General features: G+C 35.5%; 1 protein-coding gene across 11 annotated transcripts in view; it reads right to left on the bottom strand.

The window, feature by feature from the left end:
* Positions 1-23,407, bottom strand: part of UNC79 (unc-79 homolog, NALCN channel complex subunit) — a 300,682-nt gene that overhangs the window by 99,746 nt on the left and 177,529 nt on the right. For 6 of the 11 annotated variants that reach the window (XM_031952318.1, XM_031952320.1, XM_031952319.1 and 3 more), the window contains 7 exons: positions 22,748-22,930; positions 20,285-20,447; positions 17,441-17,590; positions 15,634-16,857; positions 11,296-11,403; positions 7,879-7,995; positions 3,657-3,740 (listed from right to left, as the gene is read on the bottom strand). In XM_031952318.1, coding sequence (XP_031808178.1) covers positions 3,657-3,740; positions 7,879-7,995; positions 11,296-11,403; positions 15,634-16,857; positions 17,441-17,590; positions 20,285-20,447; positions 22,748-22,930 — 2,029 coding nt within the window. The remainder of the gene's footprint in view (positions 1-3,656; positions 3,741-7,878; positions 7,996-11,295; positions 11,404-15,633; positions 16,858-17,440; positions 17,591-20,284; positions 20,448-22,747; positions 22,931-23,407) is intronic. The other 5 variants (XM_031952323.1, XM_031952325.1, XM_031952322.1 and 2 more) reach the window with 4 other exon arrangements.

Here is a 23,407-nt window from a genome sequence, read left to right as displayed (position 1 = left end):
GAAGGATATGAAAAGATTTGCCTTTTCAGTGCCCAGTGTTAACTTAGCTGAGCCTTATAAAAGATATGAATGGACAGTTTTGCCACAGGGAATGAAAAACAGCCCTACTATGTGTCAAATGTATGTTGCTGCTGCTCTTGCTCCAGTAAGAAAAGCATTCCCAAAAGTTATGCTATTACATTACATGGATGACATTTTGGGATGTGCACCTGAGGAACAAATGTTAGAGGCATGTCTACAAAAGACCATAGAAACACTAAGGAATTACAAATTATACATAGCACCAGAAAAAATTCAAAGACATGCTCCTTTTCAATATTTAGGATATGAAGTATATCCTAAGGTGCTTACAGTACAAAAACTGTCCTTAAGAACAGAAAAGCTAAACACATTGAATGATTTTCAGAAATTAATAGGAGATATCCAATGGATGCGACCAGTGTTAGGTTTGACTACCTATCAGTTACAACCGTTATATGACATTTTAAGGGGAGACAGTGCTTTAAACTCACCACGCCAACTTACAAAAGAAGCTCAAGAGGCTTTGAGAGAAGTTGAACTGGCTTTATCCAATGTGGTTGAAAGAGTCACTCAAAACCCTTGGAGATATCAGTTTTGCCACACAAGAGGCACCATAGCATCCTTCATCAAGGACACAGTGTGATAGAGTGGGTGAACCTCCGGCACACCAGAACAAAGCCTTACACCTACCCAGTGCTTGTGGCTAGAATTTTATTAAAGGCCACTAAGCGAGCAGTACAATTATCTGGGACAAGACCTGATAAGATATACACCTTTTATACCAATACACAAATTAATGTGTGTTGTGAGACATCCAGAGTGGCAAATTTTATTAGCCATGGCTCCAAATTTTTACATGGGTCTCCATTAAAAGATAACTAGACTATTACATAATTGGCGATGGACTCTTGAAGAAAAAGTTTCTAAAGTTCCTCTTCAAGGACCAACTATCTTCACGGATGCATCCAAACATAATATTTGTGCTGTGTACTCTCATGATCTAACTATAAAGAGAGTAGTCAGAACTCCTTTTCAGTCCACTCAGCAGAATGAATTGTACGCGATCATTCTAGCTCTTACTTATTATCCAGGAGACATAAATATAATATCTGATTCAGCCTATTCAGTAGGTGTGGTACAAAGAATTGCCACAGCCCAAATAAAATTTGCAGCTCTAAAATATATCAGCTCTTTAAGAAACTTCAAAGAGCAAGTGAGAAAAGCATCCAGGTAAGATCTATATAGTACATGTCCATTCTCATAGTGGACTTCCAGGTCCCATATTTGATGGCAATTCAAAGGCAGATAGCCTTCTAACTATGTTGGTCAATACCCCTTTGTTCCAAGAAGCTCAGGCATCTCATTCTAAATATCATCAGGCTGCTCGAGCTTTACGTTTACAATTTGGAATAACAAGAGAGGAAGCTAGGAGCATAGTAAAAGCCTGTACGGCTTGCCTTCCTTTCCACGCTCCTACACTGCCTCCAGGAAGAACCCTCGTGGTTTGAGACCCAATGAAATCTGGCAAATGGATGTGACCCATTATAAATCTTTTGGTCGTCTGTCTTTCATCCATGTTGTGGTAGACACCTTTTCGGGATTCACTTTTGCAATGCCAGTAGCAAAGAGACAGCCCAGTGGTCACTGAATTCCTCATACAAGCATTTGCCATTATGGGTGTGCCACAAGCTTTAAAAAACAGACAATGGTCCTGCTTATACTTCAAAACATTTTGCACACTTTTGTGCACAGTATAAGATTTTACACACCATGGGCATACCTTTTAATCCTCAAGGACAGGCAATAGTGGAGAGGAGAAACAGAGATATTAAGACACTACTCCAAAAACAAAAGAAAGGGGAAGCCACAGGTAACCCTAGAGAACTTCTAAATCTAGCTCTTTATACTATTAACTTCTTGATTTTTGACAAAGATACACTGGCTCCGGCAGACAGGTTTTATAACCCACCGGAAGGTCAGTGTCCAGTGCGAGCAGCTCCACTATCTTTAGATAATCGCCAGGTGATGTGGAGAGACCCAGAAAGTGGTGAATGGAAAGGACCAGATAGGCTAACTGCTTTGGGGAGAGGGTTTGCTTGTATCTCTACAGGTGGAGAAGGAATCAGATGGGTGCCAACGAGCCATATTCGCCTTTTTCCATCGCAGAGAGACGGAGCAGACCTTTGAAACAAAGGAGAAGACCCAAGAAATATGCTGTTGCTGATTGTGCTCACCATTGAAAGAGCGTGGCAGTTATGGCGTTTGACTCATGGACATCAAAGATTGTTGGACTTCAAAACCCTCAGGAATCATTGGATTCTCTGAGCCATAGGACTCGAAAACCCTCAGGAATCATTGGATTTTCTGAGACATAGGACTTGAAAACTCTCAGGAATCATTGGATTCTCTGAGAAATGATAAGACTGTTACAATACTTCAAAATCTGCTGGAATCATTGGATTCCCTAACACATAAAAAGACTTTTGCAGGACTTCAAAAACTCAGGGGGATCATTGGATTCCCTGACATGTGAAACAATGGACAATAGATTGGTTTTGGACTATCTCTTGGCTGCTGAAGAAGGTGTATGTGTGACTGTTGTTTATATACCCACCTTCTAGGACTTCTGGTGAACTTTTCCAACACCATGTTGATTTATATTGTTTGCTATTCCGCTACTTGCGTGTACAATTCATGTTTGTTACACCACATCGAGCCTGCACTGACTGAGGGGAGGGTCATCCGTAATAGCCTCTGCGTTATTGCTATGTGCTTGTGTAATACCTCCCATGCTGATGGGTTTGTGCATAATAAGACCCTTCAGCCCAGAAACGCGCTAGCAACCCCCATTTCCCTTTGGTGCTTTTCATCTCCCTTCCTGAGATGTCAGGTAAGGCGTGATCATCTCCTTTTTAGTGCTTTCACCGCCTTTTCTGAGAAGTTAGGAAGGCTGTGATCACCTCCCCTTGGGGGCTCTGACCTCCCTGAGGAGTCAGGGATGGCATGACCACCTGTGTTCTAAAATAAAAGAAAGCGGGAGATGTAATGGGCTGAGGCTTGAGTTGATGCACTGAGGTTCCAAGTATGTGAGGCTAACTAGTAATTGGGCTATACTCTATTAATATACATGATTGGATAAAGAATGGTCCCTGCCCACTCTCCGTGCAAGTCCTGATGAATTGTATAGGAAATGACGATTTTGGTGGGTGGAGGCAGAGAGAGAGACAGGAAGAGAAGCTGGGGGAGATTGGGCCTGGGTTCGAGACTCCGAGCTGCTGGTTGTGTGGCTGCTGGTCGAGCTAGCTTCTTGACTCAGCTGCACACATTGCTATCGCCGATTCTCTTCCACCTCCGATCTTTCTTCACTGAGAATAAAGACTGACAATTTTCCCCTAACCTGAATTCCTGTCTCCTGCTGATTTAAAAATACACGATCTTCACAGACTTGTACTGACCTTCTCCCTGGTCTGGAAGGGAGAATAAATCATATTGATATGGACATGGTAGATAGACTTTCATAGAACAAGCTGGTGATATACCACCACTTGAAACCCAGCTTTGTGACACAAACAGCAGGAAACTTTGAATTCTACTCGGTGGTGCTTTTGGGAGGCAAAAACAGAGAGTGAACTAACCTCTCATTCTTAGTGGGGGTCCTTCCAGTTCTGGATTTAGGCATACTGGCACATTACACTGACGCTTCCCAGGCTGTATCTGTTCTGTGGACAAACAGAGCATTTCAATCTCCAGTGCTACAGCATGGTTCACAACATGAAGACACTGTTTGGTGAGTCTGTTAATAATTTTTTAAGGAAATGCCCAGGATCTTAGGGTAAGGGAAAGTTTATGTTCGGCTCTATTAACATGCAAATTGAATTCATCAAAAAGAGATCACCTAACAACATCAAAGAATTCTGTCTTTAAATAAATTTCAAACTTAAGATCTGTTTTGAGATGAAGGTCAGGTCTCAGGAAGAAATGTTTTATGCACACACACACACACACACACACACACACACACACACACACAAAATCAGAAAAAATTTAAATCAACTAAATTAAGGCTGTGACCAGAAATAAAGTGAAAAAAATGGCCTGAGAACACACATAAGCTTGTACTAGAGAAAAAATGTATATGGAGTCTACAGTAAAAAAAAAAAAAAAAAGGAAGTAAGGAAGATGGATGCTTAAGAAACATTAATTGAAAATAATGATGAGACAAAGAAGCAAGATACCCAGATGAGCAGACATGAAGCCATAATGCTGGCTTTGCCAGATGTCAAATTACAGCCTTGGCAACAGGGAAGCTCTGAGATGCCTCTTTAGAGATTGAAGGGAAAGGCATCCCCTCAAAAGACTTCCAGACCTGCAGGAATTGTCAATTCTGTCTCTTTCTGTGTTGGTACACTGTTATGTCTGCCTGCTGCTTAGCCAGTTTAAAATTCTGTTTTTCTCTCTCTTGACTTTGTCCACTTGAAATCTGACTTCCCTCACATGCTGCACTCCCCAGGGTTTTTTGCATTTTCTTTTACAATGGTACAGCTTGCCCATTAATCAGTGGTTCTCTGCTGCCCCCTGCTGAATCTATAATCCTACTAGCTCCTTGCCTGATTATCTCTATTGTTAACTTTAGAGCCCCAAGCTTCCTGAAGTTACGAAACTAAGAATATCTGTTTTTCTGGGTTGGGATTTTTATTAGTTTTACCTTCCCTTGTGGTTGTAAAACTTGTTTTTTTAGAAATAAGTAAGACTTTGAATAGAAGTCTGTTCCATGAATGTGACATAGTAGTATCTTTAACAACTAACTCCCCTGCTCTGCCCTGCCAACTGTGCCCTTCCCACCATAACCCCTCCCCCCAGTGCCTAGAATAGGTCACTTTACCCATAGGTAGCTAGGTGGCACAGTGAGCACCAGACCTATAATTAGGAAGACCTAAATTCAAATCTAGTCTTAGACATTACTAGCTGAGTAACACTAGACAGTTGTCTAGTCAAGTTAAGTTGTCTAAGTCTAGTTAAGTTGTCACTTAAACTTCTGTTTACCTCATTTCCTCATCTGTAAAATGGCACAAGATTTATTGTATTGGAAAAATGAAGTAATTGTAAAGTTCTTAGCACAGTGCCTGTGACATAGTAGGCATTTATATAAATGTTAGCTATTATTATCAAAACTCACATAGGCAATAAGTAGACAGGTTAGCTCCATGTTTTATCTAAAATTTCCATCTTATCTGCTATCTGATGCCCAACACAGTATATTCTGTGTATAATAGGTATTTAATTAATATTGAATTGAAAGAGGACACAAAAGAAAATCATATTAACCTGATGTTTTGCATCTATGAATGAGCCAATAACCTATTTTTTAGGGGAAAAAAAAACACTAAAAGGAAGGTCCTTAGAAATCACAGTCCATTCTTACATAATAAGTAAAGTAATCATCTAAAGCTAGTATGTGATAGAGCCAGGACTTGAGAATAGGTGTCCTGAATCCAAGTCTAATGCTCTTTCCTTCTGCTCTGACTCTTTTATAAAGGTCCATTTACAACAAGAATGCAGAAATAGAATTCTTACACCAAGATGATTTGAGACCTAGAAAATGGAAAAACAGCCTACAGAACTGAAGTGAAGAAAATTCAAACAGTCTCTGAACAGAGAGTCTGAATGAAATATTACACCAAAGCTTATATTGAGAAATGAAAAAAAAATCTGTCAAATCATTTGGATTAACATAGATTCAAAGTTTGTTTATATTCAAATTCCATCATTAAAAAAATCAGGCAAATGAACCATACATGTTAACACTGCCCAGGAGAGATGATCCAAGCTAAAACATTTACTAAAGGTAGAAATGTATAAAGATAATTGAGGAACTGGTCTGTCTTGAAAAATCAGAATCCTCATAGCCAAAGTATCTACTTATTGGGGCCAGAAGTTTAATTATCATAAATACAATGGACCATGTATGAACTACCATTCTGAGCATTTTTTTCTATTCCATGTACTGCAAAGATAATGGTGAATGAGCTTCAGTCAATCCTTTTCAATCTATATGGGAAAAAATACCTTGAGACAGTCATCTAGAATTCTTCAGGAGCTAATAACTGGTAGATTATCCATGTTGCTTAGTTTTTCCTCCTTTCTTTTTCTATATGGATTAGAATTAATTTATACCAAAGGGATAGCAAAATTAACTTAAGATATGTGGGTTCTTGTGAAGACTTGGAGGAAAAGAGGCACACAAACAGCAAAACTACTACCTAAGATAAGAATCCTAGAATATCATACTTTGATGAGTCCTCAGAGACCATCATTTAGTGAATCCCTTAACTGAAGTAAGAATCCCCTTTCTTCATAGGAGGATTTTCTGTTGCATTCAATGATATATACAATACCAATTCATCAATATCTAGGAACTGATATACACTGAAAATATCATCATTCAGCACATCCTATCCCCAAAATAGAAGGAAATATATGGGAGAAATAGGATGAAGTATCTAAGTCAACTTTCAGATCTTGGGACATGACTGGCACAATGACCAAGTGTTTGTTTTGTGAAAATGAAAAATCTCTCATCATGAAAAAATAAAACAAACAATAAGCTCAAAGTAATGATCAATATCAGTTGAGCAGTACAACATAATAGTAGAATGAGTGCTCAACTTAGAATCAGAAGATCTGGGATCAAATCCTGGCTCTGACACTTAACTAGCTATGTGACCCTGGGCAAGCCAGTTGTCCCTGTGCCTCAGTTTCCACATATGTAAAATGGAGATGATAATACTTCCAAAAACCTAACTTACAAACTTGTTATGAGAAGAGTGCCTTATAAATCTTAAGTCTACAAACATGTCAGCTATTATTTTAAAATAGCCTGATGTAAATGATGGCCCATACATCCCAAATTGATAATTCACAGATTTACAATGGCCTAAGCAACATGATATAGTAGTAAACATGCTAGAAGGGATTCAGAAGAAACTGGGGGTCAAATCTCACTTCTGGTATTTATTAATTATATGAGCCTCAGTTTCCTCAACTATAAAAGGGGGATAATCATTCCTGTAACATGGATAACTGTAATAATTATGTAACATCCTGAATGTAAAGCACTCTACAAACCTTAAAGAACTATTTAAATTTAAATAATTTTTTATAATTATCATTATCATCTTCACTATTACAAATAGGAAAAAGAAGACATTTCCTACCATAAGTTGTGGCAATCCTGGCTCAAGACAGCAACATTTTAGAATATGAGGGGTGAAGAGAACAGTGACATATTATTGTCCTTATTGTAGAAAAGGAGAAATTGAGGCACAGAACCCCAAGAACTAGCATAAAACAAAGGCATATTGACACCTAATGCTTTAAATACAGACCTAAGCACCTATTCCCTATTCAAAATTTGTGACTAAAATTCCAGATTTATGCTGATTTATGTAGTATGACAGAATTGGGATGAGGTACAAGTAAATCATATGAGAATGAGGGCACACAGTGGCAGCCTGGTGATCTTGTTGACCAACCATAAACCTACTGGCCAGTGATAAATGTCAGTGACAAATGAAAAATGGACTATGGATGACATGTCTTTTTTTGTAACATCACAAAACGGGATATTTAAACCTTGGCCTTTATGAAAACAAATTTGGGGCCCTCAAAAAAAAAGATGTGTGGCTCCAGGACTCTAGGGAAGTTTAAATAGATTTCATAATTGCCTTATTTTACTACTGCCTGAACAGAAGGACAGGAAAGATACTTTATGTTAATTATAAAGGATAGGGGATGATATCAAGAGTGATGTTAGCTAAGTGAGGGGGGAAAAGAAAGAAAAGAAAAAGCTCGACCCACCAGTGTCCCAGTTGCTGATGTTGTGAGGGGCGCTAGACTGATGTTCCAGCTGTCGCTTCATTAATTGGCTCATTGTCAGAGCTCCCAATGATCCCCTTTTCATCTGCCTATACTGAGCTATATGGGGGAAATTAAAAAGTGGTTACAGAGGGGAAATAAACTTCAGTATCACACATAGGAATGAAAATCTTATAGCTAATATTAATTTCAACATTCAGCAGAAGTTTATTAATGATCAGTAAAACTATATGTTGCTGTCCAGATGAAAGAATAACTGTGGTATATTATTTTAGATACTCTCTTCCTTTCAGCTATGGAGATGGTGCATTCTTAGCAATTTCTTATTAATCAGCTGGGAATATAAGCAACAACCAAAAAATTGTACCTATACTTTATAATTCATTTTTCTTTGGATTCATGAATCTTCCCAGATAGTGTGTCAATCTCCAATCTTCACAACATTCCCATGAGATTCCAGAGAGAAGAAAGAAGAGGAGAGAGTAGAATATCCCCGTTGTAGAGATGAAAAAACTGAGGCACAGAGTAATTAAGTGACTTCTTACAGATCCCACAAGTCAGAAACTGGTATAAAATTAAGGAAGATTGACTCAATCTTTGAGATATTACAATTAATATTTGAATATTGGTCTATTATTTGAAATTTGCCACTGTAAAAAAAATTTGCCTTCCTAGGAATTTTAAATGAAACATTAGCAAATATTTCCCCAGTGAAGTAAACTCTTTTTTTGCAGTTTGTGGCATGTTCCTCCAAAAAGGAAAAAATACAGAAATCCATGGATTAAATATTTCATTGAGTAAGTTAAAGAATTAAGAATCCTTGAATTTTGTATTCTGTTTCAGCATGACATTTCACTTATCATCCTATAACTCTGAAATACTCATTTCACTATTCAGCTGTTTTTTCTCCAAGTTTAATGAACATATGAATATCTATAGATGTTTAGCTGATTGGCACCATATTAGCATATTTTCAATTTCTTAAGCCATAAAATATACCCTCTGGCAACAAAACAAAACATGATCAGAAATTATTGACAACTATATATAAATCATTTAAAGTAAAGTATTCCTGACATTTTTCTCAACAATGACAACTTGAAACCAATTTCCAAATTATTTTTTAATAGTATGAACTGTTTGTTAGCTTAGCTTTTATGATGTGGTTAGCACTATTATATGAAACTGAGCCTAGGTCAAAAGAGTGGGATTCTTGTGTCAGACAAATAAAATGAGAAATTGACTAGAAAACTTAAGACAAACTCTGCTCATGAAAAAAAAGTGCCCTATTAGGAGTCAGAGTTATCTGAATTGCTACCTCAAATAACTGAATTCACTAAATAGCTGTTAGATTTCATCTAGACATTCTTTATTCTTAAATTCTTTTTGTTACAGATAAATCAATTCTACATATTAATTTTCCTACATATACAGGCGTAAGAAACACCCGAAAGCAGACAATATATATTTTAAAAGTTTAACAAATTTAAAGATTACTCAATCATAAAAGAGCTTCAGATCTCAAAATTCTTTTCTCTACTACCATTTTTGTTAAGATGGCAGAATTACTGGGAATCAGGAACTTTTCCTATTTCTGTATCAGTTTGTAATTTTACAATTTGCACATGCAAATAGATGCCAAATAAATGCTTCTTATGGTCAAGATTTATTTAATGGTAATCTATGGTAAGCACATGAGTTATTAGCTTTATTAATAATTTTTAATTAATTCAATATTTTCTCCTTCAGAGCGTTCTTAAAATATACCCAACTTGGAATTCTACCAAGGATTTGAAAGATCTAGTTTTTCAGATTCCTTTCATAAAACTACAGAAAGGAAAACAGCCCTCTAAAAATCTTTCATTTTTTACTGCTTTGATTTTAAAAAGGATATTTATTCAGTTATCAAACCCATTCTCTTGATGAAATAAGAGTAATTAGATATAGAACTGACAGTTCATCCATTGTTGAGGTTACAAGTAACTGTTAAAAATCTAAGAAATGATTTCTTAGAAGATCCTTACTTTTTCATACTTCTAAGTAAAACAATTCCACTAAAATAGTAGAGATTAATATGGGCATTTAGAATAAAGGATTTCATTTCTCAGGACATCCTTATTTTTTCTTGGTGGCCCCAGTGAAGACTAATATTAGCATGGTCTTATCTACAGGGAGATAAAAATATATTCAAACAGAGAAGAAGCACCAAAGCCAATGAGTATATAAATTAAAGAGAGAGATTTCAGGCTGAAATAAGGAAGAACTCCCTGATAATTAGAGTTGTAGAAAATGGAATGGGCTGCCTCCACTGGAGGGTAAATTCGTATTCAAGTAGGTACCTTCGGTCATTTATAGTAAGTGGGCCAAATTCATCCGTCCACAGGTTTTTGTATAATCCTCAAACTAAAAATTATTTTTAACATTTTAAAATACAAATGTTACTTCCTTTCCTTTTATATAGGCAGTAATAAAACGAGGTGATTAGAAAAATTAAGCTTCCTAGTGTCATAGACTCCTGCTATAGAAGTATGTCATTCCTAATTAGGTAGGCCAGACCTCTGAATCTCCTTCAAATCTTGGATTCTATGGTTCTGCTTGAGTTAAATTTCCAATATCTTTTACTTTCAATTTATCACCTGTGAACCTATAGGAACACAAAGGCAAAAGTAACATAGATTGGGCAGGCATATATAGGCTGTCTGCATTGTTACAGGGAACCCCCCCCCCAATACTACTGAGATCACAGCTTGACTGGAATATTATTTCACAGGATATAATGTCTTTATGGACAAAAAAAAATCTAAGGCCAAACAAAATAGGGCAGTATGGAAACATTTATAACAACCACTCTAAATTATATCTTGTTTTCTTTTTTTGACCAAAATACGTAGGTTGAAACAAAAACCTAATTTAACTGGAAACAGTTATCATTTTGTCTTATATAAAACCTGGAGAATGTTGGGGAGGAGAGAACAGCAATTTTGGAGACAATTCTAAGTAACATTTTTTCTATAACTTTTTTTTTTAATTGCAGTATCTATGACAGCTCCAGAACAATCTGCCATAGCTATTATTTCTACAGCAGATTGGATGTAGATTTCACTTGAAATAAAAGGTCATACTCAATTATAATTCTTCTCTTGGCTAATTAGCTTGGTTGGCAACAAACCAGGTTCCATATGGCCCACTGATCCCCCCAAGATGTTGAACAATACTATGTCATGTTAAACTTTAGGCCTTCTAACTACATAACAGGTAAAGGCAAAGAAACTTAAGGTATTAATAAAATACACTTTCATATAGAGGCTGAATTTTGAGTGATGTACCAGGTGATGACATGAAACCAATGTGATGAATAGAATAATAATATTGATATCCTGAAGCCAATGAAAATCTTACTTGATATAGAAGAATGGCTACTTGTTTCTGGAACGCCTGCTTCTAAAGTTGGTGCAGAGGAAGATTCCCTGGGCATTTCCAAAGTTGAAAGTCCTTTAGCAGAAGGATCTATGAAAAGAAATACTACTTAAAACCTCAAAAATGGACTGAAGAAACTAGTCCAAGAATAGTTTTCACTCTCTTCTGTCCCTTATGTTTTCAGGAGACTCTCAACTCTTCACATTTCTTCTAGTGGTAGGACTAGAGAACCCATAACGAGTTGTAGTCAAGTCACTTTTACTATCTGTGAACCTGTTCTTTAAGAAAACCAATCAAAGCATTTAAAAGGCAGATTCTGCATTCTTGCTCAGTGCTATGTGAGTGGTGATTTGATCTGAAATCCTGGACAAATCAACAAATTTTATGACCTTATTCATCTAACAATACTTTAAAATGTCAGAGCTGGAAGGGATCTTAGATAATCTCATCTAATCTAACTTCTTCATGGTATGGAGCAGGAAACTGATACCCAGAAGGTTGAAAGGATTTTCCCAAAGTTGTCAAATATTGTATTTATTACTTCATAAGCCTAAATTTCATAAGCAAGTGGCAAAATATTCTTATTTCCTCTACCATTTAACAATAATATGCCAATTCTTCCAAGGTGAAAAGTGTTTGCTTATTTTCTTCTCATTTGCACAGGATCAATAAGAAATGAATTCAGTTTGTTCTGCTAATAAGTGGTTATTTAAGCATCTAAAAGTTTTGTTTTTATTTTAATTATTTGGATTGAAATTTTTCTAAAAGAAAAATCACATACTTCCCAAATTTCTTAAATTTTGAAGATACAAAAGCATTTAACCTTTTATTAAGTAGGAATCATCATTATTTATTACATTCACCAAATACAATACAGTGTAATATCGTGGTGTTCACAGATTCAACTAAGATGGGCAGAATAATTTTCCCCTATACTAAACAGCCCCAGAGTACAATGCTTTTTTAAATTCTTATAAGAAAAAAACCTACTTTTTATGTGGAAATTTTGCAACCTTGGTAGTTCTTAGCTAAATTCCAAATATCAAGAGATTTCTAGATAATTTTATTAATTTTTTTCAAGTTTAAATATTTTCTTCTAAACCCTAGCTGTCAGTCAGGTTGTCAATGAACCCATCTTGTTACTAGCAGTTTGCTTTACTCTAAGAGATACTTCTCCACACTTGTGCCTTTCCTCAAACATTTTTAATTAGCTTTGTATTAGGATACTACCATGAACTTCAGATATAAAGTGCTATATAGACTGCTTCAAGAATTCTTCCATTTTTAAATTCTTCCATTTAAAAAATTCCAAATTAAAATTCTTCCATTTCCACAATGCCTCAGATAGTAAGCAGACACTTGGTAAGTGGTCTCCACCTACAAAGTTTCCTAAGAATTAGTAATCATTCATAGAAACTAAATAACAACTAAAATAATTATGTTCATTAAAAGAACAGGAGGATAATGGCAAGAACAACTAGCACTAGAGTCAAGAGATCTGGATTGAAGTCCCAGCTTTGCCTTCATACTAATTCCTTATCCTCATCCATCCCCAAAGAACAGATTTTTTCCTGATTGTTCCCAAAAGTGATTTTCTGAATTAGCTTTTTCCCTAGGCTTTCTCTTTAGGATAAGTATTCCTCTTGCATTCATTTCTTGTGGTATGTTCTTGTTATTTATCTTTCAGTAAAGTACAAAACTATCAGTGAATAAAAATAACAGATGATAAGAAGGATTAAAAGTCACATTCTGTCAATTCCTCAATTATATGTGGTTTTTAAAAAAATTTTAGCTGTAGCTCTCATCTTGAAATACAATCCTTATTGTCTGGCAATAATCTTAAGTATGTCACTGAGAGGAAGTGAACTGTAATGGATAAAGAACTGGCCTCAGAATCAGAAGGACCTAGGTTGAAGACTCCATTAATATATAATTACTGTGTGACCTTAGGTAAGTGCCTGAATCTTTCTCAAGCAATTCTCTAATATTATAAATTGCTGTAGAGCTGCCAATCTGGATTGGTAAAGGTTATTTCTGTACTGGGAATTCCCCATTCATATAAAATTATAGATCCAGACTTAAAAAACAAAACAAAACATAATCCACCCAATAGGGTACCGAGTTATTTTAGGCAATTTTTTACTCTGCTTTCTCTTTCTTTATTGCTGACTTCCTCTTTTGCAGAGAATAAAATGTTATCAAAAATGATTTCTGCATGGCCTTGAGCATACCAATCTCAGTCTCATTTTCCTTATCTGTAAAAGGAAACAATCCATTATAACTCAAACGTTTTCATCTAGCTCTAATATTTTATGATCACATATTCTAATGTCCTTTTCCCAAATCAATATTTTTATATGCTATATTCTAACATTCAGAAGATGTATATTCAGGTGCCTTTTATCTCTAATATTCTATTAATCTCTCTTATTAGTCTATTAGAGGAACTATTCCTTCTATTTTCAATATCAGTAGCTTTCCTTGTTGAATGAATGAAATACTTAACAGTAGAATCTGATTTCCCAACTCTAATTTCTGAGACTGGTGCTTGGGATGAGGGCAGGGAACAGCAAAGATTATTAGGATAAATATGAATAAGGATGAATAAGAAAGATACCTCACATATAATGCCTAGATTATGTAGCTACTACATTTCTGTACACTATAGGTGTGCAACTAAGAAAGAGAAAGTGACAAACTGTCATTAAGGAAAGACAGTAATTCTCTGGCTGCAATAATAAGACTAGCTCTAAGCTGCCCAAAGCTACTCTTATTTAAAAGTCATAATAGCCTTTGTTTAATAATGCCAGATATAGTTTTCTATCTTCTGTAAATTCATTTAGTTAGCAAATGCTGATTATGTACCACCTACAGTGGAATAAAAGTCAGAAGACTTAGATTCTAGTCCTGGCCCTGCTACTAAATAGCAAAGTGACCCTGCTTGAGCTAATCACTTGGCGTCTCTGGGCCTGTTTTCCCACCTTTAACATGAGGGAGTTGGAATAGATGATATCCAAGATCTCTGACAGCTGTAATTCTATGACTCTCCATGACATTATTAGGAACTCAAGAATAGTATCTAGCACCCTACAGAGCAAAAAATAAGAAGTAAAAACAGAGATTGTTACCAGAGGAGACAAGTGCCTAGATGTCATTTATTTTCATAAGATAACAGAAAGAGCATTGGTTTTGAATCTACATCTGGGTTCTAGCTGTGGGTCTGTCCAGGTAAGTGATTTAACTTCCTGGTCCTTCATATGCCTATTTATAAAACAAGATTTGGGAGGAGGTATAAAATAGATAACATTGCTAAAATCCTTTCCAGCTCTAAACTCTATAGCTATTGTTTTTTGGAAATGATCATTTCTAATGAGTTCTATTTCTTCTGGTAACAAATTAGAGTAACAGAGAGACAGACAAAGAGAAACAGACAGCGAGAGAAGAAAGAGAGATAGAGACAGAGAAAGAGAGAGAGAAAGAGAGACATGCGAGCAGCAGTGTGTCAGTATTTCAGGAAACTAGAAATATTTTAAGATAATATAGATCTACTGGTACCTGAACCGCTCACTTTGATGTTAACTGTATTTCCTGGAGAACATTAAAAATGCCATTCAAGCAAAGAACTGTAGTGTCATGACCATACTGTTATCATCAAATGGTATTTATTAAGCATACACATGCCCCTGGATTTACATATAAGAATCTTGAGCCCTATGGATTACATTAGTTGTAACTAAAAGTGTTTTGATTCCTGATAGCTAAGAATTTCTAAAAATCCTTGCACATTTAGCTAAATATATAATCAGCTATGGACTCTAAATGATTATACAGTCAACTCTCAATAATTCACGGCCTTTTCATCTGTCCCATAACTTAATCTGAAGCCCTTCATTTCTGCTCCTCTTTTGAGGTCTCTTACTGTTCATTAATGGGTGTATAGGAAAAAATAGAGATCTATTTTGCTTCTTGGAGCAGCTTTTGTGAAGAAAAGAAGCAAAATAAATGGCTCAAAGCTTTAGGAATATTAATTCTCTCTTAAAAGTGGATAATTAAGAGTTGACTGTAGTGCTTAGGAGACAACAAAGACTATGACATGTAGGCAGCCAGTAAAACCACATCTGAATCCAGCATGCTATTTGGAGCAAGAGGGAGTCAGGGTGGTTTCTGAAGCAATTATAATGTCAGCTGACTGACATTATAAGAATAAAGAGTTTGATGCATGTTCAGGACCAGAATTCTATCACAGTTGCACAAACTTAAGCAAAGACTCAGTGGGTGGGCCTGTGTAGGATTATGCAGGAGGAAGAGAAATGTGCTTACCTGATTCCTTCTGCTCTCCCAGTTTGTCTAGAATGTTGAAGGAAATGTCCAGGTACTCTCTCTGGATAGCACTGACTGCAATCTTCCTCTGCTTCCTTTGCCTAGGTACGATCTGGATCTTAAATTCAGACTCCTCAGTTCCATCCTCTCCTGTCTTTTGCTCAGCATTCTGCTCTGTGTCAGATTCAGCACCAGCATCAGGCTTTTCACTTTCAGACTGGCTCTCAGCATCTTCAGGAACTTTAAGGAGGACTGTTTTAGCACATGAACTTGAGCTTTGTTCACCTTCTTTTTCTTCCTCCATGTTAATCTCAGTGCTGTCATCAACTGACATCTCAGGAAGGGCAAAAGATTTCTGCAGAAGGTCTCGCTTCTGCTTCAGAGTGAGAGGGCTACCACAGGAAAATTCTTGAAGTGCCTCCAGCTTTGACAACTCTTCACCATCTTTTGACTCTTCAGAAAGCAGAGGAGGGGATTCCTTTTTCCCTGATGACTGACTATTTCTTCTGTCTTTAGAAGTAAAATCTTTAGAGCAATCTTCTATACTAACTTGCACAAGAGGAGTTGTACTTAAACTGAGCACAGATGGTCCAGTGGGAGTTGAAGGAAAAGACAAAATGTTTTTTGTAGACACACCCTCAGTACTTTGTTCCATCGTTTCCTCCTCTTCATCACTTTCCACTATTCGGAGAGGAGGAAGAGGCTCAAAGACAAGAGAGTCACTGTCTGATGTGGAGAGGATAGAGCACTTTTCGTGCCCTGATGTGGAATCTGATGACAAATCAATAAGATCTAAATCCTCTTTAGGAGTAGAAGGTTTTTCTGGAGAATCAACTTTTACCTCAAATGTCTCCATGCAATTTAATCTGACTTCTGGTATTACTGGTCTTCGGGTTTCCTGAAAACTCTCTATAGTGGGGTTCTCGGGGATTTCTGCATTGTCCAGCCTGGTAGAAGAATTCTGTCTGGGTCTTCCATAATCATTATGTCTGTGTGTGATGTAAGCGGCATGGGTAGATGGCTTATCTATATCGCACCGGTCTATGCAGGACTTCCTACGATGCTCATCTAATGTAAACAACAGGGAGTCTGCATTCCCTATATCAAGAGATTTTTGTTTTAAAGAGCGCAGCTTTTTTTTCTGAATGCTTTCTTCTCTCACACAGCGTAGAATGCTGTCTTGAAATGCACCCGTTTCTCTATATTCAGCCAGTTCTATTTCACCTGATTAAAACAGAAAAAGCTAGTACTATTTTACTTGACGATTTCACTTTTTTTCCCCTCATGCTCCAGCACAAAATTGGCATAAATCATAATCTACAATCCCAGCACCACCAGTGGGGAAATCTGATTTTCTGGGCAAGTTCTTAACAAGGCTTTCTAATTGCAAGAACAAGATTAGAACTGTGCCATGGCAGAGCCAAAGTGACCCCCTATAGTTTGTTTTTGCAGACAATTAGGTTTCCAAATAATTCCTCAGCTCTGTTCAGTTGGGCCCTAGATGGGGTTTGTTTGGCTGAATCAGATCTAAGGAACTGTATTCAGGTTGTGTGGAAGAGAAGCAAACATTTTGCAACAAATCAAATTAAGCAATGGCCCTCTGAGACAATCATGACAATTAATGATGTATCTGTCAATTCTCGTATATATATAAATATATCTATATATATACTGTTTGTGCATACATATATCAAAATCAATAGTATTAAAAAAAGTGTAGTAACATAATCAAATTAAGTTTTAGCCTAAAACAAACGGTAGAGTACAACATTTCTGCATAAAATTACTAAGATAAAAAATTTCATACTTCTCTGCACATTCATCTCAACCGGTTGATATTTCACCATTTTGCTGCCGCCTATCCTTTTCAATCTTGCAAAAAAAGTTTGAGACTCCTTATTGCAGGGTCCAGTAGGTGTATCATGAATATCAGATTCATCAAAAACACTATCTTCCTCTAATTGGGGAGAGAAAGTCATAATTACACTTAAGAGACTCCACCATCTCTTAGGCTGTGTCTACACTAGTGTTTTCATGAAATCATTTGTGGAATTAAGTTTTGAGGAAGGCATCTACATCAACCTAATTTAAGTCATGGCTTGGTATTATTTCCAGATTTTAAAATTTCTGTGAAATGCAGCAAACTACAAAGAGGTTGCCCATCATACTTCATTCTATTGCATCATTTCCAGAATACATATTTCTCACTATCCCAATATGGTCAAATAGGAGAAGAGAGTTATTAAATGCTCTTAAAACTGCATGATACTTTTTCTTTATACTTGGGAAACTAGCTAAACCAACTTATTTTCTTTTTTTGTTTTTTCTAGGTTTTTGATTCTATTTTGACAAAAGAAAAATAAACTAAACAAGACCATGTTAGAATGTGTGATTTTTTTTTTTATTCCAGGGTTCTTTTAAGACTAGTATAGACACAGCCTAGCACTACATGCACCTTTAACTTTGTAAATGCAAAATACTGTACTCTACATTTGATAATGAAACACACAACACATAAAAAGCTTATAAAAGCCATTTGTTATCTCAAAAGCTCCACAAATGATTATGGACTGAAGAGAAAATAAACAAAAACAAAAAACAAAAAAAAAAATTCTCCTAATACAAATAAGATTCTTTCTCTGTGGTATTTATCACATTATAATAATATTCTTCATGAGATTCCCAAAGCATCCTGGTTTTTTAATAGTCTTAAGGATCAGTGCATATTCATTCTCATTTTCTCTCTCTCCCTCTCTCCCTCTCTCTCTCTCTCTCTCTCTCACACACACACACACACACACACACACACACACACACACATTCATTTGTTTAGTGTCTTTGTCTGAGTGCCAAATCCTCTATACCTCCTGTAGGCCACTTTTAAATCACAGATAGGGCCATAGGCAATTTAATGGAGAAAACAGCAAACTTTCATATTTTTCTTATGCCCAAAAGGCGACAAATTAACAAGAAAAAAAATATTGACATGCATCAAACACCATGATTAACAAAAATGGCATTCTATTCTTACTCATCAGGTCTTATATATCTCAAAGGCAATTTTTTAGGTTTATTCACAATGAAATAATAACGTTCAGAATGAATATAGTACAACCTGGTCTCTGGGACCATTATCTGGAACAATGACACCCAGGTATGGTTAGCCTTTTTTTTTTTTTAATAATAACCACCGGGTAGCAGAAGTAAGGGAAAAATAACCTCACTTCAGGTATCATTTTTACCTTACCTAAATTCTGCAAGTTAATTTGACATCAAACAAAATCCACTGACAAAACTATGTATGTTGAACTTTTTAATGAAATGAAAAATAAATGCTTACAATCAATTTGCCTTTAAGGCCCAACTGCTGAGCTATATATAGATATAGAATTGCTATTGTCATTGCTCAAAAAAAAATGTCCAAATCTACTTTTATGTGACAATTCCAGGTATGTTGGTTCCACATCTTAGCTCTCCATTTGGCAAAGTAAAATTCAAGGAGTATATGATTTCCTTTTGATTCCATTCCCAGAGTTTGAAAATATTGTTTGTTAAGGTGGTGAATGAATATAAAAATATGTCCAACCCTTGTCCCAAAACAGGAGCTAAAATCAGTCTCTAGATCAAGCTAATCTATAGAACATCTAAGAGATTAGGTTAAATCAAGGGCCAAACCAGAAGGTTATATCTATTTCAGAGAAGATTTTTGGTAACCTTAGTAATCTACTTGACCCATGCACCCCACTCTACTGTCGCCCCAGAATTTTAAAATTGAATCAAATTAAAGTACTTTAACTTCACTATAGTGAATTATTACTTCCAAGGTGAAGTAGTAGTGTTTGGTTCTTTCAAAATTGTTATCTATAGCCCCAAAATTCATTATAACATTAATTAGCCCCCAATAGTTCAGATGAAGTCAATTTAGCATTAATTGTGGAAAAAGTCTCTGTTCTTCAAATATGATATCATAAGAATATATCTGATATTAATTTCATTCTTTTTGAGATTTATTTTTACTATTTAATTTCAAGAAAAACAATTACCTGGCAAAGTGCTTAGTAAAACAAGGTTATTATAAGCTGTATGCTTAAGATGTTTATAATTTACTTCCTCACGAGACAGCAAATAAAATAAAAATAAAGTGTTTTGCAAACCTTAAAACATTAGCTATTATTGTGAACAGAACCTTGAATTACCAATACAGACCATTTATTATGATAGATAGCAACAGGAAATATTTTCAAGCCTAAAATCCTTTAAAATTTTGATTATGATTTCAGAAACAAACTTGAGAATTTCAAAATGATGACTCTTTAAAGTGCTGGAAAAACAAAACATCTTTTTTATGGTATATCAAAGAAAGAAATTTCCTAACAGTCTTGAAAAGGTTCACAAAGGTTTCTTCAATATTAAAATCAAAATTTAAATATCATATGATTCATAGAGAACAATATAATTCATGTCAAAAGAGACTGGTAATTTCTCCTCAAGGAGCATTTGAAAATGCAAAAAGTAGTGTTAGGAGGGAAAGTTTTACAAAGAAATGCAGGATCAATACGTAGCTTAACTCCTAAAGGTCTCCTCTCTCCTAAACATATCATGCAAAGTATATTAAGCAGAATAGGGAATAAAATTCAAGTTCTGAAAGTACCTTTTTCTTTCTCACTGTATCTGCTGATGTTACTGTTGTCACTGTACAAAGGTCCTGCAGTAGCATGAGGTCTACAGCTGTGATACTGTGCGTTGAGCGTATTGACTGTTATGTGGATCAGATGTAACATAACTTTGCTGATATCACAATCTCGGTATGGATACTGTTACAATAAAATGAAATATGTTATAGACAAATATGTGAAACATTTCACAATAATATTGTGAATTCATTTATTCTGAAAATATTTATTGTTATTTACTATATCCAAGGTTTTCTCCTAGAAGAGAGGTATGCAATGCCAGAAGCAAGTCCCATCCCTTCAGGAATTTACTATCTCCTGAGAAGATACAATAACTAATCATATAAATACAAAGTAATATAAAGTAATTTCAAGAGGGAGAGAGAGAGAGAGCTCTAATAAATGGAGGAATCAGGCAAGGCCTTATGGAGAGGCAGAAATAAGGAGAGCATACAATAGATAAAAGCAGGAACACTAATGCAAATCAAAGAAGTGGGGCATGAAACATTACATGTGGGGAAAAAAGCTAGCCATTTAGCTTGATGAGAGCAGATTATGTATGAAAGGGATAAGGAAATAAAATTGTAAAAGAAGGTACAAACTATGAGAGAGCAAAGTTCACAGTCTAGTATAGAGATATTAAATAAAAACATATAAATAAACAACATTTCATGTTAACTTGCATGAGGTTCATAACTGATAAGGGGGCTTTACAGACAAGATGATATTTGAGTTAGACTTTGAAAGATGAATAAAAATATAGTATGTAAAGTAAGAAGTCATAAGCAACAACCCAATTAAAGGTAAGGTGGAACATATACATTACATTATGGAAGCAGGGGAAAAAAAACAATTTGGCTAAAGAGTACATGGAGGTGGGGTATAAAAATCCCTTTATCTAGATTGTGGAAGGCTGGGGATGGATCTGGGTAGTGAGGAGTAAAAGTGATCAAAGCCCCTCAATCCCTCATTAGAATAGGTCTACCTAACATAATATCTATTCTCTGATTAATTGTTAACCAATCAGAGTTAGTTTCTGCCTGTCAGGAAACATCAACTCTTCAGACATATATATATGTATATATATGTATATATATATACATATATATATGTCTGAGGAGCTTCCTGATTATCTTTGATATACAAAGATCATGTCAAATGACCATTTTATTAATTATCTGCTAGTCATAATTAATAAAAATTATTAATTACCCAGAAAAAAGAGTACATGGAAAGCAGTGATATGAGACAAAGTTGGAAAGGTAAAATAATGCCCAAATGTAGAGAACCTTAAATTACAGGCAAAGGAGTTTGAATTATGCCTAGAAAAAATAGGAAGCCAGTGAAGTTTTTTGAGAAAAAAGCATGTCATATCCAAATCTAGGTATACTAAAGATTATTCTAGGATAAAGACTAGACTAAAGGGAAATTAAATCTGAGGCAGAAAGCTCTTCTGGGAGTCTAATGCAATAATTTAGTCAAATGAGGGTCTCTACTAAGTGGTAACAATGAAAACAGAGAGGGAAAAATGGATTCAAAATAGATGTAAAAAGAGAAAATCATTGGAACAAAGTAATTGACTGGATAAGAGAAAAAAGGGAAAAGAAGGATCAAAGATTTCAAACATAGGACATTGCCTAAATTTGCATAAGTCCCACTGTAATATCATTTGACCACAGGACAGACTAGCCTAGTTCAGCCCAGGAATATTCTAAATTATAGTAGGTTTATTTAAAAATCTCTTTAAAAATGTTGTGGTCTTAATAATGGCTACTTAAAAACGAATCCTGACTTATAACTGTATAGAGCCAACTTTTACTTGTAATATTACTTTTATTTTATTAAATTTTTAGACAATCAATATCAGATGTCAATTTGATACAAAAGAACTTTGTATTTCATGTCAGAGACTGGGGTTCAAATCCTGGTTCTCACACTCATTATCTGTATGATCTTGAACTCTAGGTCAAAGTTCTCCTAACTGTAAAATATATGTGATAATAATGCCTCTCCTCACCCTCAAGGTTGCTGTGAGAGATAAAATGAGATAATACAATTCTGAAGTCTTAGTAAATGTCAGTAATCATTATAAACTCTAGGAGTTCACAAAAGTTATTGGCTTGTAAAAACCTTAAGAAAAAAAGATTATGTCTCATCTAAAATGTGTATATCCCCTCAAAATACCTAGCACAGGGTTCTGCATTGAGTACTTCATAAATAACTATTTATTGGGATATTGAAATATTTTAGCCACTCCATTTTAATTCTCTCCAAATTATCTGCATAGACCCCAATTCCAAATTATATAAGATTAATTTTCTTTGGAGAGTCATTAACACCACACCTGAAGTTGCAGAATCGCTGCCCAAGTACTGCGCTAATGCTAGATTCCCTAAAAGGATCATTATACCCAGAGTGGAAAAGTAACAAAGGTGGCTCACCTTATAAAGAATAACAAGTAAGGCCTTCAACCACATCTGCCGAATATGAGGCTTCAGGGACCAGAGAGAGCAACGAGGCGGCTGTTGAAAGTAATGTCGCAGCTGAGGACAAGAGCAGTACTTAAGCACTTGAACCACTAAAGGAAGAAGATGTTTTCCCAGATTGATGTTATAATCCATCACCTGAAATAGATATAGATTGAACAACGAAAGCAAATAGAAGTATTAGTGCTTACCCTTACTCTTCTCTCTGCCTTAATGGTGCTCTCATTCCCATAATTCCTTCACTAAGTAGATATTCAACATCTAGCAAAGTCCTAAAGTATTGTCAGAAGATAAACATGTAAAAAGATGTTTAAAACAAAAATCACAATGTCCCTGTTGTAATTTACATTCTAATCAGAAGATAAGACATGAACATAAGCAGCTGGAATACAAGGCTGAATGTGCCAGTTACCCAAGAAAGATGCAATTCTTACTCCTTTCATGAAGTATTCCCTGACCAATTCTCCCACAGTTGTTTTTTACTGATGAATTACCTACACCACTTATCTATATTCCTCATAGCATCATAAAGTCATGACATGTCAGAACTAGTCATCACTCAGAACAGAGTGATTTATCTAATTACCTATCTAATTTTCTGACTTTATACTTTCC

The sequence above is a fragment of the Sarcophilus harrisii genome, chromosome 2, assembly GCF_902635505.1.
Source record: "Sarcophilus harrisii chromosome 2, mSarHar1.11, whole genome shotgun sequence".
Taxonomy (NCBI): Eukaryota; Metazoa; Chordata; class Mammalia; order Dasyuromorphia; family Dasyuridae; genus Sarcophilus; species Sarcophilus harrisii.
This window is presented reverse-complemented; position numbering and strand designations above follow the sequence as displayed.